This window comes from Bombina bombina, chromosome 6 (genome assembly GCF_027579735.1).
Source record: "Bombina bombina isolate aBomBom1 chromosome 6, aBomBom1.pri, whole genome shotgun sequence".
Classification (NCBI taxonomy): Eukaryota; Metazoa; Chordata; class Amphibia; order Anura; family Bombinatoridae; genus Bombina; species Bombina bombina.
This window is the reverse complement of record NC_069504.1, coordinates 324,543,684-324,565,556: the sequence shown is the minus strand read 5'-3', so window position 1 is coordinate 324,565,556 and position 21,873 is coordinate 324,543,684. Positions and strand designations below refer to the sequence as shown.

The window sequence follows — 21,873 nt, the reverse complement described above, 5'->3', positions numbered from 1 at the left end:
GTTCTCCGCTTTATAAACATACATTTTTCAGATATAGCTATGCACATAGTTGACGCAGTCACATGAACCATCTATGTGCATCAACCAATGATCATTTACTGTGCCTGTATAGATTTGCTTTTCCTCAAAGTATAAAAATCCAATGAATGCAAAAACATAATACATTTAAATATTTTTAAAAATGCATTTTCTTATGCAATTTGTAAAGGTAATTATTTTTTTTCATGTCCCTTTAAAGGGCCACTAAACCCAAAATCTTTTATTAATGATTCGGATAGAGAATTGAAATTTAAACAACATATTACTTCAATTTTCTAGATATTCTTAGTTGAAGAAAAATAAATACACATGTTGAGCCAATCACACGAGGCTTCTTTGTGCATCAATCAAATGCTTTTCAACAAAGAATATCTATAGAATAAAACAAATTAGATAATATAAGTAAATTATAAAGATGTTTATAACTGCATTCTCTTTCCAAATCATAAAAAAAGGTGGTTGGCATGTCCCTTTAATGATTGAGCCTGCATTCACTGCTGTAATTATTATTATTAACAGTTTTAACTTTCAGTTTCAAATATAAATAAAAATAAACCTAATTTTTTTTTTTATTTTTTTTTTTTTAAGCAATGCCAACAACAGCAGAGCCTGTGAGGAGTAACGAGGTGCCCACTTGTTCTACTTCTTCTTCTGCGGTTTCGAGACCACCCGGTGCAGCTGTTTCAAGACCTTCGGACAGTTTTACACATGGACAATTTATACGCTCATCATCTAATGTTACACACACAACTTCCTCGGCGGACACACTTCCGGATCTAAGGACCAGCACTCCACAAACTGGTGTTGGTAGAGCAACTGGTAAGTACTTTACAAATGAATAATTTCAATGTTGTGTGTTTTATCTCTTTTATCTCTCAATTTTTTTTTTGTAATTTTTTTTTTAAATGTCAAATGTCATTATTGACATATTCTATTTCGAGATCTTGTACATATTTTTTTAAATGAGGATTCTTGTAGAGCATGCATGCTATTTTAATCAACTTTCTAATTTTTTTAAAATTTATCATTATTTTCTTTTTGAGAATTGATCATAGTATTACATAAGAAAGCTGATAGAAATTCCATGCAATATATCTTATTCTCAAAAAGATTATTTTTGCTTCAGTGTCCAGTTAATTGCAAAATACATTTCCATTAATAATTTCGAATATATCGTTACATTGACAAAAAAGCATTTTATTTATTTATTTTTATGTTATTTATTTTTTTATAGGTGATTTGGGACGTCTTTTCCAGAGATTGACTGGAAATTCATCTCCATTATTTGATGGTATGTATCATATATGTATATATATATAATGTAACTTAAATTGTTGTATGACGGTTGTATCTGCTCTCTCCTATTCTATTTCTGCAAGTGTTTTTATAACATTTTATTTTTATTTACTAACAATTTGTTATGTCTTGATCTAGAAGAAGAAAACTCATCAAGGGAGATCACTATCAATCTCATGCCGATAGTGGAAAATCCCATTCAAGATGAACCACCAGGAGGGCATGATGGAAGTGAGACTCCGGATATTCTTGAAGATTTGGGAGATGCGCAACCGGATGAAATTCACACACCAGAAAACATTGAGGAACCTGTTGAAACACAGGCACCACCAATTGAACTGCAAACAGGTGGTGTAAATATTGACAATACACCGGCAGAAGGACAATTTGGCGATGTTGCATTGAGGGAAATGTTGGCACTGGCAAGGCAATACAGAGAGGACCACAGAGAAATGCAGAATATTATTAACACTAATATTGAACGCTGGGCTGCTCTGTCAGAAAAAAATGTGGAAATCGAAAGGCAAAGGAATGAGATAGAGATGCAGAAATTACAGCTGCAAAGAGAGATGTTCCAGTGGCAGAGGCAGATGGATGAAGAGAAAAACCATCAAATTAACAGAGCTTTGAGCATCAGCGAAAGGACATTACAATCTCTGTTGGCTATTGTCAGTGAAAGGGAGGCGACAACAGACCCAAAGAGGCAACGTCTGGAGTGAACATTTTTTATTATCTAGTCACTGTTAATTTTTTTACTCTGTATATTGTGTACAAAGTTATTGTTTGTGTATTTTTAAGGGACACTGTACTCAAATTTTTTCTTTTGTGATTCAGATAGAGCATGCAAATTTGATCATAGGAGTACATTTGAAAGTTGCTTAAAATTGCATGCTCTATCTGAATCACAAAAGATAAAATTTGGATACAGTGTCCCTTTAAGTTTAAAATGTTATTATTTAATAAAGACAAATTTTTTTATGGCCAAAAAAAAAGTTTATTTACATAAATTCAAACTCACTTTTGATTCTTCAACACAAAACTTTTTCTCAGTTATTAATCATGACAAAACAAAAAATGAAATCAAATTACATATTTACGGTATAAAAAATCTACTTGCTCCATTAACATTGCCAAAGTTGCCCTAATTTTAGAAATTTTTTGTTTGACATGATCTTCTAGACAACTCTGAGTACTTTTGTCTGCAGTCTCAATAGTTGATGTTGAAGATAAATCTGTAGAAAAATAAATGAAAAGCAAAATTTAATTCAATTGTCATATACATATTCAATGTATGATAGGGTTTTTCATCACAAATATTACCTCCTGATGTGCTGTTATCTACGTTATCTACTATATTAGATTCTACACTTATGTCCACTCCTTTAAAGCTTTCATCTGAGCCAACTCCTATTTGAAATATACAATATATGTATTAGTTAAAACTTGTATTTTCTTAGATTTAAGATTACTGAGTATGAAACATACCTTTATCTACCATCATTGTTGGTAAAACTTCTATCCTTGGTTGAGTATCATCTGAAGTTAATGCTTCAAATATTGTCACACTATCAGGATTTTGAAATTCTTCCATTTCCATACTAGTTTCCATTTCTTCCATGGTAATATCTATGAACGAAATTACAAAGATAGAAAACTATTAAATCAAAAACCTTGTATATATTATTTAAAACAATAATAATAATAATCATTACAAGTGACATAGAAACCAATTTCTAAGTTTCATGATTCAGAAAGTGCATGCAATTTAAATAAACTTTATATTTTACTTCATTCTTTTTGTATCTTTATTTGAAAAGCAAGAATCTAAGTTTAGATGCCAGCCCATTTTTGGTGAACCAACTGTGTTGTACTTGATAATTGGACAGAACCAATCAAAGAGTGCTGTCCATGGTGCTCAACCAAAAATTGGCTGGCTCCTTAGCTTAGATGCCCTCTTTTTCAAATAAAAATAGAAAGTAAATGAGGAAAAAAATGATAATAGAAGTAAATTAGCAACTTGATTAATATTGCATGCTAAAACTTTTTAAGCCAAAACCTAAAATATATGATTTAAAATTTAAATAATAAGTCATTACCTGTCTGTGTCTCTTTATGACAAATTGCATATGGATTTGGAGATAATTCAATATCCAATAGTGTTATTGGCAAAGGTGGAGAAAGAGCTTCACTTCTGGGTGTTTGCACCAACATTGACCTTAAGTAGCGTGGTGGGTGTGCACACTTCATTCTCCTACTTCTCATATCTATAAACATATATATAATAAAAAAATTTAATAAAAAAAATTGAAATAATTATGCTGCATGCTTACTTTTCTAACATGTTTCAATGTTATATAGTAATATATTTATATTTTATTCTACTAACTCAGTTCTGCATGTTTCAATGTTATATACTAATATAGTTATATTTTACTCTACTAACTCATTTTTGTATGCTAAGTTTTCTAACCTTTTAAGTGTATATAGTTATATAGTTAAATTTTAATCTACTAACTCAGTTCTGCATGCTAACTTTTGTAACTTTTTGCAATTGTATATACTAATATAGTCAAAGTAACAGTCAGGAAATATTATTTTACTGGATTCGTCAATGATGACGCAGTTCAAAAATAAACCCTTTTTTTATATTATTAAAAATTATTTCATATATAATTTTGAAACTTACATGTCCTTATCAATCTTCGAATCGATTTATAGTACTTCGGTTCTCTTCTCTTCAAATCACTATATTTTCTAAGACACTGTCGTCTTGTTCTTTTAATTTTTGAAATACGATGCATTCTTCTCAGCATCTCGTATATAATTTTGTCTCGGCATTCCTGTCTCACTCCCCTCACACCACCAATCCGTTTAGGGAAATATTTATCCATGGCATAAACTAATATCACCAATTCTCCAGCACCAAAAGGTTCAGGACGCGACATGTTTGACGATGACGTGATTAATCGTTATGTCAATCATTAGCGCATTGATCCAGATATGTATCCCCGAAAAATAGAGAAAAATATAATGTATATGTAGATTAATGTATTTTATGAAGGTTTGTAAATATCGATGTTTATAGTTATTACAAATGATATTTGTTTCATATACATTTTCTTTGTTTCAGATGTGTTGATATGTATTAACATTTATACTTTGGTTTACAATAGTTATTGTTTCTAAACATTTTTTTATTTGTTTCAGATGTGTTTTTATGTATTAAAATTTAATTTGGTTTACAATTTTTATTTTGTTTATAAACATTTAATTATTTAAAGATGTGTTTATATGTATTAAAATGTTGTTTGGTTTACAATTTTTATTTTGTTTATAAACATTTAATTATTTAAAGATGTGTTTATATGTATTAAAATGTTGTTTGGTTTACAATTGTTATTTTGTTTATAAACATTTTCTTTGTTTCATATGTGTTTATATGTATTAGAATTTATTTTGGTTTACAATTGTTATTTGGTTTCTAAACATTTCCTTTTTTTTCATATGTGTTTATATGTTTAACAAGTTACTTTGGTTTGCAATTGTTAATATATAATGTTTAAAGATTATAATTTTGTAATAAAATAATTTATTTTGCCATTATTTTCTATATGCCACTATTCTTTTAACAAATCTTGAATGCAAAAATATATCATAAAGGTTAAGAAAATAAGTGCTAAGAGTAATCCCTTAAGGTATTTATTTGAATATGGGAAAACCTAGTAGCTGTTAAAAATAGAGGTTAGAATAAAACAAATAAAATTAGCAAGTCTTTTTTAACTCAAAAATCCAATCTGATAACATAAAGCACTGTTGAATATACTGTCGCTTGTTACAGCTACAATTCAATGACACAATACAATGAATTAGCATCAGCTATGGAGGGATTACATTACAATAATCACATATGTAAAAGAGTGAGAGCAGCTGTAGACACTAGTGTGATGTCACAAAGACAATGTATTACCTATAATATATTGTCTGTAATAACTTTGATCATAAACTTTATTTATTTGAAACCTTTGATAATTGAAGAGCAACAACTGTTATGTATTTAACTGTTTATCATGAGTGATTTTTAATAACCTTAACTCTTAAAAAAAAATGGAGACAAGTTAATAAAGAAAGTTTTTTATTGATCAACTGAAACTTTAATCCTCATACACAAAATATTGTTCTGAAACCATGTCCCTTGTTGCATTTCCACGCCTATTAGCTTGTTCAACACATATTTCTTCTGGTAAATCATCAGTATCTATTGGATCTTCATCTTCTAATGGACAGCCTCTTTTAATTGCAATATTGTGCAGTATGCAGCAAACCAATATAATTTTGGCAACTTTCTCTGGTGCATACTGCATAGCACCACCAGAACGATCAAGACATCGAAACCGCATTTTCAAAAGACCGAAAGTCCTCTCAATAATCCCCCTGGTAGATCGGTGAGCTTCATTGAAACGTACTTGACTTCTGGTCTGTGGGTTGTTATAGGGAGTCAACAGCCATTCTGTACATGAGTACCCTCCATCTCCTAATAGAAGATATAATAAATATAAATATTAATATAAGAATAATTATAAAGATTCAGAACTATACAATACAATTAAACTATACAGATTACAGTCGACAAATTGGGCGCAATTTTGGTACATTGAAATGAGAGACATATTAGACGCCAGTTATGCTTACCTAGAAGCCATCCGTCAGGCATATTTCCCTCCTCGAACTTCCGGTATAACCCAGTCTGCCTTAAAATGTAAGAATCATGACAGGATCCAGGAAAGTTAGAACGGACACTGATAATCCTCATGTGGGGGTCACAGACCATCTGGACATTCAAGGAATGGAAATGCTTTCGATTCCTATAGATCTCCTCACAAGCTTGAAGTGGTCTTACAGCAACATGGGTACAGTCTATGGCACCTAGGACATTGGGCATCCCAGCCATCCTATAGAAATTTGACTTGATAGATTGCCATTCTTCAGGGGTAGATGGCAAACAAACATATCGATGAAAAATAACCATCATAGCCCCTATTACTTTGGATAAGTGGCGTGAAAAAGCAGATTGACTCATTCCAATAATGACGCTAGAAACTGCCTGAAAGGAGCCTGTTGCAAAAAAATGCAATGCCGCTAATAGTTTGAGAAGTCCCGGAATAGCTTGTGAACGAGCAGTCATCGGCTCCAAATGATCTTCAATCTCTCGATACAGGTGTAATATCGATTCACGATCAAGCCGGAATCTTTGTATGATCTCTCGGTCAGAAAGGCCGTGCAAACCAACCCGTGGAAGGAATACACGGGGGACACGAACTCTCCTTCTTCTAACCAATCGATTAGCTACATTTCCAGTATTCTGTCTTCTAGCCCGGATTCGCATCAAACGGAGAATAAACAAAAACAGAATTCTCTCCATAGCTGCTGAAATGAACAATGTAAGTACAATGCTGATATTACTGCCTTTTATATATGTCTAGACGAGGTGGGAGCGGAAATTGACGCGAGCGGACAAATAGATTTTTTAGTACATTCGTTTTTGGCGAGTTGGTGGTCAAATGTGTCTAATTACAGTAAAAAATGGAGAGGTAGCGAGGTATGGCGGATAAGTACGCTCGCAATTTTAAAGATGCGAGTTTTTACATAATTGACGGCTTTGTACATATCAGTTTGCGAGTTTGGGCGCGAGATTTGTTGCGGGTAGCTCGCTGACTGCTTAGTACATGGAGCCCATAATCTTCGTTAAAACGGAACTCATTTTTAATAATACCTCCTAATCTAGCACTATTCAATAGCTTATCCAAAAAATTAATTTGTTCTTTCCCCTGGTCTTCTCTAAGTTTTTTTTATAAGTGGTTGTGTCTGCTAAAAGTCTATAGGCTTCAGAAAGGTAATTTGAGGTGCTTAGAAACACACCTCCTCCTTATCCGCTTCCTTGATTATTATTCTGCATCTCTTTTGACACTATGCTCTCCTTTTTAGCAAAATGTGGTGGAATCCTCTAATTTAATTGAAATGGCTTCTCTTACTAGTTTTTCAAACAGTTCTGAATTCTTCCTTTTGTTTTGGACCAGGTAATATGTAGATTTAGCTTTTAGTTGGGTATGAATGTACTTATTATATACCATTGAAGAATTTTCTATAGGATTTTTTTAAAAAAATGCAGTTTTAGAGTGAATTTTCTAACAAATGTATTCATGTTTATTAGAGTTTTAAATGTATTCAATCTGAATGTTCAATGCTTTGCTTAGTTCTCTTTCTTATTCCTCAATCAATTTTGCACTCAAGTCGTCCCTTCTTTATTATTAAAATTAAGCTAGTAGATAAAAGAGGAGGTTTTGTGATTCTAAACACCTCCAATTAAGGGTTAGAAGACAAGTGGAGCGATAATAATTTGGCCGTTTGCGGGCACACGATAAATAACCAGTAGTGATGTTGTGAATAGTTCGCCGGCGAATAGTTCCCGGCAAACATAGCATGTTCGCGTTCGCCGTGGCGGGCGAACATATGCGATGTTCGATCCGCCCCCTATTCGTCATCATTGAGTAAACTTTGACCCTGTATCTCACAGTCTGCAGACACATTCCAGCCAATCAGCAGAAGACCCTCCCTCCCAGACCCTCCCAGCTCCTGGACAGCAGCCATTTTAGATTCATTCGGAAGCTGCATTGTTAGTGAGAGGAGGGACAGTGTAGCTGCTGGTGATTTAATAGGGAAATTGATAGCTAGGCTAGTGTATTCAGTGTCCACTACAGTCCTGAAGGACTCATCTGATCTCTGCTGTAAGGACAGCACCCCAAAATGCCCTTTTTAGGGCTAGAACATGTCTGCTTTTTTTTTTCCTGTGTAATCTAATTGCAGTTGCCTGCCTGCCAAGCCACTTGCCCAGTGCCACCACTCATATCTGGTGTAACAGTAGTGTAAATTAAAAAAAAAAAAAACTTTTTTGACTGTGAAACATCCATCTGCTAGTGTAATCTAATTGCAGTTGCCTGCCTGCCAGCGTGTGTGCCAGGCACACTTGCCCAGTGCCACCACTCATATCTGGTGTAACAGTAGTGTAAATTAAAAAAAAAAAAAAATTTGACTGTGAAACATAAGTCTGCGTGTGTAATCTAATTGCAGTTGCCTGCCTGCCAGCGTGTGTGCCAGGCTCACAGCGTATACTGTGCCCACTTGCCCAGTGGCCCCACTCATATCTGGTGTAACAGTAGTGTAAATTTAAAAAAAAAAACTTTTTTTAATGTGAAACATCAGTCTGCTTGTGTAATCTAATTGCAGTTGCCTGCCTGCCAGCGTGTGTGCCAGGCCCACTTGCCCAGTGCCACCACTCATATCTGCTGTAACAGTAGTGTAAATTTAAAAAAAAAAACTTTTTTGACTGTGAAACATCAGTCTGCTAGAGAAAGTGTAATCTAATTGCAGTTGCCTGCCTGCCAGCGTGTGTGCCAGGCTCAGAGCATATAAAGTGTGCCCACTTGTCCAGTGGCCCCACTCATATCTGGTGTAACAAAAGTGTAAATTTAAAAAAAAAAACTTTTTTGACTGTGAAACATCAGTCTGCTTGTGTAATCTAATTGCAGTTGCCTGCTTGCCTGCCAGCGTGTGGCCCAGGCTCACAGTGTATACTGTGCCCACTTGCCCAGTGCCACCACTCATATCTGGTGTAACAGTAGTGTAAATTTAAAAACAAAAAAATTTTTGGACTGTGAAACATCAGACTGCTTTTTTGTGTCAGGCTCACAGCGTATACTGTGCCCACTTGCCCAGTGCCACCACTCATATCTTGTTTAATAGTAGTGTAAGTGTACATTTAAAAAACAAAAAAACTTTTTGGACTGTGAAACATCAGTCTGCTTTTTTGTGTCAGGCTCACAGCGTATACTGTGCCCACTTGCCCAGTGCCACCACTCATATCTTGTTTAATAGTAGTGTAAGTGTACATTTAAAAACAAAAAAACCTTTTTGGACTGTGAAACATCAGTCTGCTTTTTTGTTTCAGGCTCACAGCTTATACTGTGCCCACTTGCCCAGTGTCACCACTCATATCTTGTTTAATAGTAGTGTAAGTGTACATTTAAAAACAAAAAAACCTTTTTGGACTGTGAAACATCAGTCTGCTTTTTTGTGTCAGGCTCACAGCTTATACTATGCCCACTTGCCCAGTGTCACCACTCATATCTTGTTTAATAGTAGTGTAAGTGTACATTTAAAAAAATAAAAACTTTTTGGACTGTGAAACATCAGTCTGCTTTTTTGTGTCAAGCTCACAGCGTATACTGTGCCCACTTGCCCAGTGCCACCACTCATATCTGGTGTAAAAGTAGTGTAAATTTAAAAACAAAAAAATTTTTGGACTGTGAAACATCAGACTGCTTTTTTGTGTCAGGCTCACAGCGTATACTGTGCCCACTTGCCCAGTGCCACCACTCATATCTTGTTTAATAGTAGTGTAAGTGTACATTTAAAAAACAAAAAAACTTTTTGGACTGTGAAACATCAGTCTGCTTTTTTGTGTCAGGCTCACAGCGTATACTGTGCCCACTTGCCCAGTGCCACCACTCATATCTTGTTTAATAGTAGTGTAAGTGTACATTTAAAAACAAAAAAACCTTTTTGGACTGTGAAACATGAGTCTGCTTTTTTGTTTCAGGCTCACAGCTTATACTGTGCCCACTTGCCCAGTGTCACCACTCATATCTTGTTTAATAGTAGTGTAAGTGTACATTTAAAAACAAAAAAACCTTTTTGGACTGTGAAACATCAGTCTGCTTTTTTGTGTCAGGCTCACAGCTTATACTATGCCCACTTGCCCAGTGTCACCACTCATATCTTGTTTAATAGTAGTGTAAGTGTACATTTAAAAAAATAAAAACTTTTTGGACTGTGAAACATCAGTCTGCTTTTTTGTGTCAGGCTCACAGCGTATACTTTGCCCACTTGCCCAGTGCCACCACTCATATCTGGTGTAACAGTAGTGTAAATTAAAAAAAAAAAAAACTTTTTTGACTGTGAAACATCCATCTGCTAGTGTAATCTAATTGCAGTTGCCTGCCTGCCAGCGTGTGTGCCAGGCACACTTGCCCAGTGCCACCACTCATATCTGGTGTAACAGTAGTGTAAATTAAAAAAAAAAAAAAATTTGACTGTGAAACATAAGTCTGCGTGTGTAATCTAATTGCAGTTGCCTGCCTGCCAGCGTGTGTGCCAGGCTCACAGCGTATACTGTGCCCACTTGCCCAGTGGCCCCACTCATATCTGGTGTAACAGTAGTGTAAATTTAAAAAAAAAAACTTTTTTTAATGTGAAACATCAGTCTGCTTGTGTAATCTAATTGCAGTTGCCTGCCTGCCAGCGTGTGTGCCAGGCCCACTTGCCCAGTGCCACCACTCATATCTGCTGTAACAGTAGTGTAAATTTAAAAAAAAAAACTTTTTTGACTGTGAAACATCAGTCTGCTAGAGAAAGTGTAATCTAATTGCAGTTGCCTGCCTGCCAGCGTGTGTGCCAGGCTCAGAGCATATAAAGTGTGCCCACTTGTCCAGTGGCCCCACTCATATCTGGTGTAACAAAAGTGTAAATTTAAAAAAAAAAACTTTTTTGACTGTGAAACATCAGTCTGCTTGTGTAATCTAATTGCAGTTGCCTGCTTGCCTGCCAGCGTGTGGCCCAGGCTCACAGTGTATACTGTGCCCACTTGCCCAGTGCCACCACTCATATCTGGTGTAACAGTAGTGTAAATTTAAAAACAAAAAAATTTTTGGACTGTGAAACATCAGACTGCTTTTTTGTGTCAGGCTCACAGCGTATACTGTGCCCACTTGCCCAGTGCCACCACTCATATCTTGTTTAATAGTAGTGTAAGTGTACATTTAAAAAACAAAAAAACTTTTTGGACTGTGAAACATCAGTCTGCTTTTTTGTGTCAGGCTCACAGCGTATACTGTGCCCACTTGCCCAGTGCCACCACTCATATCTTGTTTAATAGTAGTGTAAGTGTACATTTAAAAACAAAAAAACCTTTTTGGACTGTGAAACATCAGTCTGCTTTTTTGTTTCAGGCTCACAGCTTATACTGTGCCCACTTGCCCAGTGTCACCACTCATATCTTGTTTAATAGTAGTGTAAGTGTACATTTAAAAACAAAAAAACCTTTTTGGACTGTGAAACATCAGTCTGCTTTTTTGTGTCAGGCTCACAGCTTATACTATGCCCACTTGCCCAGTGTCACCACTCATATCTTGTTTAATAGTAGTGTAAGTGTACATTTAAAAAAATAAAAACTTTTTGGACTGTGAAACATCAGTCTGCTTTTTTGTGTCAAGCTCACAGCGTATACTGTGCCCACTTGCCCAGTGCCACCACTCATATCTGGTGTAAAAGTAGTGTAAATTTAAAAACAAAAAAATTTTTGGACTGTGAAACATCAGACTGCTTTTTTGTGTCAGGCTCACAGCGTATACTGTGCCCACTTGCCCAGTGCCACCACTCATATCTTGTTTAATAGTAGTGTAAGTGTACATTTAAAAAACAAAAAAACTTTTTGGACTGTGAAACATCAGTCTGCTTTATTGTGTCAGGCTCACAGCGTATACTGTGCCCACTTGCCCAGTGCCACCACTCATATCTTGTTTAATAGTAGTGTAAGTGTACATTTAAAAACAAAAAAACCTTTTTGGACTGTGAAACATGAGTCTGCTTTTTTGTTTCAGGCTCACAGCTTATACTGTGCCCACTTGCCCAGTGTCACCACTCATATCTTGTTTAATAGTAGTGTAAGTGTACATTTAAAAACAAAAAAACCTTTTTGGACTGTGAAACATCAGTCTGCTTTTTTGTGTCAGGCTCACAGCTTATACTATGCCCACTTGCCCAGTGTCACCACTCATATCTTGTTTAATAGTAGTGTAAGTGTACATTTAAAAAAATAAAAACTTTTTGGACTGTGAAACATCAGTCTGCTTTTTTGTGTCAGGCTCACAGCGTATACTTTGCCCACTTGCCCAGTGGCACCACTCACATCTTGTTTAATAGTAGTGTAAGTGTACATTTAAAAAAAAAAATGACAGGCAGAGGCAGGCCACCCCGCAGGTGCCATCGTGGTCGTGGTGCTGGGATTCCTTTTGGCCCTAGAATAATGCCCAGTATTCAGAGGCCACATACCATGAACTCAAAAAGTTCTGAGGACATAGTTGACTTTTTAACACAGGACACCCAATCTTCTATAGCTTCCGCTCCAAACCTTGATGCACCATCCTCCTCCAGCTTATCTTCGGGCAGCACCTCTCAAGTTGCCGCCACCACCAACACTAGCACCACAGTCGCTTCACTTGATCTGTCAGAGGAGTTATTTACACATCAGTTGGAAGAAATGAGTGATGCGCAACCATTATTGCCAGAGGATGTAGATAACAGGGATATGTCTCAGTCAGGCAGCATTACACACATGGACCTACGGTGTGATGATGATGATGTTGTACCTGCTGCGGGAGTTTGGTCTGTCACTGTGAAGCAGGCGTAACCCTTACACTACCTGATCGATACAACATCATACCTGATGTTTTAAAGCACGTTATTCCAAACAATTTAGGAATGTTAGGTGATTTATGCCCTTTATGGATTAAAACCATAAAAGCCTGCTTTTTTGTGTCAGGCTCACAGCGTATACTGTGCCCACTTGCCCAGTGCCACCACTCATATCTTGTTTAATAGTAGTGTAAGTGTACATTTAAAAAACAAAAAAACTTTTTGGACTGTGAAACATCAGTCTGCTTTTTTGTGTCAGGCTCACAGCGTATACTGTGCCCACTTGCCCAGTGCCACCACTCATATCTTGTTTAATAGTAGTGTAAGTGTACATTTAAAAACAAAAAAACCTTTTTGGACTGTGAAACATGAGTCTGCTTTTTTGTTTCAGGCTCACAGCTTATACTGTGCCCACTTGCCCAGTGTCACCACTCATATCTTGTTTAATAGTAGTGTAAGTGTACATTTAAAAACAAAAAAACCTTTTTGGACTGTGAAACATCAGTCTGCTTTTTTGTGTCAGGCTCACAGCTTATACTATGCCCACTTGCCCAGTGTCACCACTCATATCTTGTTTAATAGTAGTGTAAGTGTACATTTAAAAAAATAAAAACTTTTTGGACTGTGAAACATCAGTCTGCTTTTTTGTGTCAGGCTCACAGCGTATACTTTGCCCACTTGCCCAGTGGCACCACTCACATCTTGTTTAATAGTAGTGTAAGTGTACATTTAAAAAAAAAAATGACAGGCAGAGGCAGGCCACCCCGCAGGTGCCATCGTGGTCGTGGTGCTGGGATTCCTTTTGGCCCTAGAATAATGCCCAGTGTTCAGAGGCCACATACCATGAACTCAAAAAGTTCTGAGGACATAGTTGACTTTTTAACACAGGACACCCAATCTTCTATAGCTTCCGCTCCAAACCTTGATGCACCATCCTCCTCCAGCTTATCTTCGGGCAGCACCTCTCAAGTTGCCGCCACCACCAACACTAGCACCACAGTCGCTTCACTTGATCTGTCAGAGGAGTTATTTACACATCAGTTGGAAGAAATGAGTGATGCGCAACCATTATTGCCAGAGGATGTAGATAACAGGGATATGTCTCAGTCAGGCAGCATTACACACATGGACCTACGGTGTGATGATGATGATGTTGTACCTGCTGCGGGAGTTTGGTCTGTCACTGTGAAGCAGGCGTAACCCTTACACTACCTGATCGATACAACATCATACCTGATGTTTTAAAGCACGTTATTCCAAACAATTTAGGAATGTTAGGTGATTTATGCCCTTTATGGATTAAAACCAGACTCTGCATCAACTATGTAATTTTCCGTGGGAGTTTTGCCATGGATCCCCCTCCGGCATGCCACAGTCCAGGTGTTAGTACCCTTGAAACAACTTTCCCATCACTATTGTGGCAAGAAAGAGTCCCTGTGGGTTTTAAAATTCGCCTGCCCATTGAAGTCAATGGGGGTTCGCCCGGTTCGCCGGTTGACAAACTTTTGCGGGAGTTCGCATTCGCAGTTCGCAAACCCAAATTTTTAGGTTCGCGACATCACTAATAACCAGCCATTACAAGTGGCTGGTTATTACTACCGCAAGCTCTTGTTAATTTTATAAATGTGCCCCAAATGCACCCAAAATACAGTGTAGTGCATTTTATTTATAAAAAAAAATAAATTGCATTTTTATGTTTTAATAAAATAACTGCACTAGGCAGTATTTTGGGGATAAAGTTGGTGGGAGTGGAGTGTTAGAGAAAACAGCACTTAAAAGTGCCTTTACATTTTGGTCTATGGGAACTGTGTGTTCCCAGTAAATATATAGGTATATGCTTATATACATATATATTTATGTGTTAATACACATTTTAACACATAACTATATATGTATATATTCATATACCTATATATGTAAAATTGCTGCCATCGCTGTGCTATATACCACCTTCACTGTGCTTAGGTTCTCTGACATCACTGACAGCATCAGTACGAGGCTCCCATTGGAGCCAATTTAAAAGCGCTCTCATGAGCACAATGATTCCCAGCAATGTGAATGTGACCTCATGTTCACATTGCTGTCAACTTGTAATACCAGCACACATTAGCGTCCACTGGTATTACTCAGTGGAGCGCAAATATCGCTTTCACAAAAGCGATATTTAGCACTCCACTTGTATTATGATAATTAATCTATAAAACACTAACAAGACCACCTGGTCAATAGATTATATCATGTATCGGTTCATTAACTGCTAATATGTCCCAATATGTGGATAATTTTCTACAAAATGATGTGCAGACACTACCATCATATTTTAAAAACACTACTGATATTTTAAATTGTTTAAAAGATATATCTTGGGGGGGGGAAACTTTAAAGACTTGTGAAGTCAATATGTTATACAGAAACATGAATCATTAATTAGGTATAATGGCTGTAAATTCATATCTATAAAATGATCATGAGATGTTAACACCTCATGCAGATTGTATGGTTGGCTGTATCTCTTTTATTTTATCTAATAATAATTTTAATTGGATTATTTTCTGCAGTTGAAAGGCAAGCAATGGGCACAAGGATTATGTCCAGTTATGCAAATTTGCTTATGGGCTTGTTTGAGAAAATGCATATTTTATAGTCCCTCTGGTGTGCAGCTCTTTAAGAGATACATTGCCACTATTTTTATGACTTGGAAAAGTGATTTCGAACTGCTGATTATATTTATGGATAATTTAAATTTGAACGATTGGGCCTTACGTTTTCAAATTAATTCAATGCAAAAAATACCCAGTTTTTAGATGTTACAATTTAAATAATTGATAATAAGAATACAACAAAAATGTTTTTCAAACAAGTTGATGCAAACAATTATGTTTACTTTGATCTTTGCCACTTGGAGCGTTGGATTAATAACATTCCTAAGGGGCAATTTCTCAGAGTGAGAGAAATTGTTTTGAAGTCAAAGATTTTATGTCAGGCAGAGATTTTAGAAAATAATGTTTGAAGAATGTGAGTAAGATCTGGTAAAAGTTAAAGAGAAAAATACTATGCTGAACATAGGGATAGACAGGAGCTTCTAATTTCTAAGACTAAGAATATGAAAAGGTCTAAGGGTGTTGTGATTTTAGGAGATTTAAACATTTTAAGAATATTCTAGCTCCTAGTGAATTTATCTGTGAACATCTTTTAACAAAACATTTAAAAGAATAACATAGTCAAAAAGTAGATGGTTTGCAGTTCTGAGATACAAGAAAGATTAAGAAACATAAGACATTGAAAAGAGTCTAATATTGGCAAAAGCAGAATTAATACATAAGTTCAAGTATCTAAATGATGAACTAGACCTTAACCCTTTTATTTGATTTATGGATTTATAAATTTGTGATGGAATATTTGATTAATGGATTTATTAATTTGTGATGGAATATTGTGTACAGAATTCTACTTTCCTGTTAAATAATAATACCCTCAACAATCAGAAGTTTTTAATTTGTCATTTGCAGTCTTTTAAATTTTAGTTCTTAGACACTGGAATCGAATTTGAAATACTAGTCCTTAGATACTGGAATAGAATTTTCACTGTAGAACTTTTATGCCCTCTTGTATGATGTAATATGTGATTTTTCATGATATGCCTATAATGAATTTATTTGTATAATAACTTTATAAATACTGTGCATGGATTTTAGTCTAGCATCTTGATATAGGTGACTGCACCGAAACATGTAGAGAATCCTGACATATTATCCCCCTAACCTATTTCACCCCTAAGCTGCCACAACCCCACCACAATAACCCCTACACTACTTAACTGCTAAACCGCCTGTACCCGCCAGTACCCCACCGCAATAACCTTCCTACTCTACTTAACCTGTAAACCGCCACAACCCCACTGCAAACTACCCCTAAACTACTTTACCCCCTAACATTTAAACCCCCAAGACACATGATTTAGTACCCTCTAAGTTACACAAAATAAGTTAAAAAAAATACTAACAAAAAAAAACACCAAACAGTTAAGCCTAAACTAAAACTAAAGTCCCCTTAAAAATAAAACCCAACCCAAAAAAAGCCCCATACTAACACTAAAACCCACTTAGAAGGACATTTTGCCCCAAAGTGATTTAGCTCTTTTGCTTTTCAAAAATAATATCCCTATTCTAAAACCAGTTACCCCCACAAAAAGCCTATTATAAAAAAACTACACTAAATACTGCCCTGAGAAGGGCATTTGGTAGGGCATTGCCCTAAAGCGATTAAGCTCTTTTGCATAAATCCTGTTCTAGAAAACCATAACAAAAATAAAAAACCCTTTCTGGATTCTAGGTGGGCAGCTACTACTCCAAGGCAGTGCTCTATCTTCTATCTTCATCCATGGTGGCAGTCCTTCTTCCCTCTTCAGGCATGGAGGAGCTGCACTTAGGATGTCCTCTTCCTCCTGGCCACTCTTCATCCATCTTCTGATCTTCTTATCTTCCGCTGCTGACGTCCTCTTTATTCGGTTACAGCAGCTGCACACTGAAGTTTGAACTTGAGATACCCCCTTAAATACGGGTGCCCCTGCATTTCTGTTGGCTGATTTTTAAATTCTTAGTCCAATCAGACAATAGAATGGGGTCTTGGGGGGTTAGCTGTTAGGGGTTTAAGTAGTGTAGTATCATTTAAAATATATAATTATGTTATTAAAGTCCATAGCAGAAAAATATAAAATTTCAGTTACTGTCTTTTATAGCATAATTATATATTGTTTTTCATATATTTGGTTAAAATAATAAAAACAGTACACCAAAAAGATGTTTAAAATCTATAAAATGCGTAAATTAATATGCGTTATGCAAGAAAATGCATATTATTTAAGTGTTGTATATAAATGTATTGTCATAGCTCCTATAGTTGTAATAGGAGGGTTTTTTTTTTCTTTCTTTATTAGCAAGGTAGATTGCAAACATGACATAGAGATAAGCGTTCTGTGGGAGTTAGCTGGGCGTTCCAGGGCAGTAGCATGCATTTTACTTGGGATACATCACCTCACCAGTAGTGGGATATATATGTATAGGGTTTCAGCCATATTTGTCTCGCCACCTTTTCAGTGGCAATATTTTCTAGTGTGAGGCAGGTAGTGTAGGTTTAGTTACCGTTAGGTATGTATTATTTGAAGTGTTCCTACACCTAAATAATATTTTGTTTCAGTGAGTGCACTGTCTTTGCTGTATGGGAACACTTTAAAAATGCCCAGCCACGCTGAGACACATCGCCACTCTTCAGCACTTTGCGGTTCACTTTTTTTTAATATATCGATAGACCAATGGACTGCGAACCTGGCAAACCCAAGCAGGCAGTTTCTTGTCAGTCTGTTGATGTTTGAATATCTGGCCTTAGTATGAACTGATATCTGGACATTTTAATATCTGATGCTTTTTAGGTTTGTGTCACAACCTGTTATCCATTTTATGAACTTTTATGTATTATTTGTTTTATTATGAAATAATTAACTATCTAAATGTATTCATCGGTATCCCTATATTTGTGCAATGTTATATTAGCCTTAAAACAATTTTAAATAGCTTTAATTTCACTTTTTCCCATGCAATGCAATATTTACAATATTTAATTTATGATGTTCCATGTGCATAGCAGAACATTTTCTAGTTTGATATCCTTTCCAATGCAGTTAACTGTATTATTGTTTTAAATCACATATGAATATTGTATACTATCTAACAATTATCCTTCTTATGATTCTAAACAGTTGTGTCATTCTCTAAATCTGAATTTCTTATTGATATTAAAATACAATTTCTTTTTTTTTAAGAATGTTGTTCAGTCTCAATTCAAAGAGAAGCTCTCACATCTGTTTAATCACATCGTCATTGGAAGAGAGATACAGGATGATGACATACGCAGTCTTTTTTTTGGTGATTACCTCCTTGGCAGAAAAGAAGATAAATCTGAAAAGTTTTATGATGAAATTATGAATATGGATGATCTTAAAAATGTAAGAAGAAGCTGCAAACTTGGGAATGAGCATTTCACAAATCTTATAGAATGTCCGCACACAGAGCATCACTGTATTTACCACTGAAGAAGGCAATATTTAAAGGGACAGTAAATTAAAAATTAAACTTCTAATTTTTTTCTTTCTCTTGGTATTCTTTTTTGGAAAAGATACCCAAGTACGCTCAGGAGAAGTAATACATTACTGGGACCTAGCAGCTGATTGGTGGCTGTGCATATATGTCTTTTGTTGTGGACTCACCAAATGTGTTCAGAGAGCTCCCAGTAGTGTTTGGCTGCTCCTTCAGCAAAGAAAACAAAGAGAATAAAAAAATTTGATAATAGAAGTGAATCTAAAAATAGTTGAGTTTCATGTCCCTTTAAGCATTTTTAAAAATATTGCCAAACCAATTTGTATTTTTATAAATGTCAGTATCTGTTTGTATTCTAAAGTAATATCTTCAGTAACACACTCATTCTGTCTATAATATGTTATTACATACTGTAACTTATTTATTATTTTATAATATAGGAGGACTTCAAAAGGGTACAATGATAAATTAGCAACATTCAACCTATCCTATCCTATCTATCTATCTATCTATCTATCTATCTATCTTTCTATCATCTATCTATCCTTCTATCATCTCTCTATCTATCTATCTATCTATCTATCTTTCTATCATCTATCTATCTTTCTATCTATCTTTCTATCATCTATCTTTCTATCATCTATCTTTCTATCATCTATCTTTCTATCATCTATCTATCTTTCTATCTTTCTATAATCTATCTATCTTTCTATCATCTATCTATCTATCTATCTATCTATCTATCTATCTATCTATCTATCTATCTATCATCTATCTATCTTGTTATTCTAGGACCAATACAATCAAGTGAGCTGGGTCAGCAAAGGTGAGAACCCTGCTGAGCTTGAGGACATAGGTAACAATGAGATTCAAAGACAAAGATTAATTCTCAGTGCTCTGTTCCATAGAAAATATTGAATCATGCAGAACTAACGTGTTTAGTGCAGTGTGCAGGAAGCTGCAAGCAATACAGAGAAATCATTTGGTACAATTTCAAAATAAACATCCAAATACTACGTTCTTATGCCAGCCAGACAGGATTCTCAAAATAGGAGTCTAAATTATGCTGTAAATTTATTTTAAGTTTAAAATATCTTTTAAATACGAGAGAAGTTAAGAATGAAATAAAATACCAAGGCACATCTAACAGATTCTCTTGCACAGAGCAGAAAGAACACGTTTTTGCACTTTACACTGGGCTGGAAAAAAGCCTCAGACATCCAGAAACACATCTTGTCTAGCCCAACGGTCAGTAATGAAATCATAATGACATTTTCAGAAATCATATTCCCAAATGTGCAGAAATACAAAATGAAAAGTGATTTTGAACTGCATTATTTCTCTCTCTCTCTCTCTCTCTCTCTCTCTCTCTCTCTCTCTCTCCTCTCTCCTCTCTCTCTCTCTCTCTCTCTCTCTCACTCACTCACTCACTCTCTCTCAGGGCCTGATGTTAAAATCATCTTGATAATGGTGATAGTTTAAAAAGGAATCTGTCGTGATCGAGATTGGCTGTCGAATGTAAGGACTGGCATTAGTGTGAAGGTGCAATGTAAACAATACCTTTACACAGTATAAAAGGTCAATACAATTTACAGATGTCAACAGAAACTCAACCTCTTGTTACAATAGTGAAACTAACTAGGACGTGGATAACAAACCTATAGGAGATGGGGGATTGTAGACATATTGTACTGTACTTGTGTATACACTGTATTATGTGTACTACACAGAAACCATTTTTATATTTAGTGAATGTAAATGCTATCTTTTATAAACATGCTTTGAATATAAGCCCCCTCCCCATTGTCGAAATTGGTGATGTGGGCAGATTTTTGCTCAAACACAATCCCTAGAAGGCACATCACCACTCGTTGTGACATATAAGGGACAGCCCACTTTTCATAAAATATCCCCAGACCCACAAATTGCGAGACTGGCGAGGCAAAAAAAGGTCATTTCTTGTGGGTCTGATGGTCCTTTATTATTGGGCCCCTTGTTTGAAATGTAGTAGTTAAACTTCAGGGATTCACAATTTTGCAAGGGAACTCCCAGTCCCAGTTGAATGTGCAGTGGAAGTTTACAAAGCAAACAAGCTTTATTTCATTCAGCTCCCTCTTTCTCTTAAGTCTATATCCGTCCTTTGTATATCCACAAAAACACAGGTCGTCTGATGTTGTAACACTATTCATTGAAAAAAAGACTACTTTTAGCTTTCTTAAAGGAAGTTTTCAGTTAGAATGAAAATATATATTTATCAATGTGTTCCAAATATGAATACAAGCATTTTTTAAATATGCATGTATTAGTAAAAATGCATTTAGTATTACCTATCATTATTTAGTGAGAGTATTTTTGCTATGCTCAGGTATATAAAGCATACTTAGATATGCTCCATGTATCCACATTTTACACAGTGTGTCTGATCAAGTATTTGGCAGTGGTTCGTCTTGCATTGAAAATGACTCAATTTACATGAAACAAATCCTTCCGTCTTTAAGGGGCATATCTATCAAGCTCCGTACGGAGCTTGAAGCCCCATGTTTCTGGCAAGCCTACAGGCTCGCCAAAAACACCAAAGACCGCTGCTCCATAACCTGTCCGTCTGCTTTGAGCAGGCGGACAGACATCGCTGCAATTCAACCCGATCAAGTACGATCGGGTTGATTGATCCCCGATTGGCAGCAAATCTGCAGGGGGTGGCGTTGCACCAGCAGCTCAAAGACCTGCTGGTGCAGTGCTGAATACAGAGAGCGTATTGCTCTCTGCATTCAGCGAGGTCTGGTGGACCTGATCCGCACTGTCGGATCAGGTCCGCCAGACCTTTGATAAATATCCCCCTAGGAGTAGACCCACTATTTTAAATTCAGGTGCATGGTGCATATTTAGATATGTTCTATTTGCCTGTGCACAGGAAAAAGTT

The 21,873-nt window shown here is 35.9% G+C and overlaps 1 protein-coding gene across 1 annotated transcript in view; it reads left to right on the top strand.

The window, feature by feature from the left end:
- LOC128664413 (dynein axonemal heavy chain 3-like) overlaps positions 1–21,873 on the top strand; it is a 2,586,207-nt gene that overhangs the window by 1,718,055 nt on the left and 846,279 nt on the right. The window contains exon 49 of the mRNA XM_053719244.1: positions 18,680–18,862. Coding sequence (XP_053575219.1) covers positions 18,680–18,862 — 183 coding nt within the window. The remainder of the gene's footprint in view (positions 1–18,679; positions 18,863–21,873) is intronic.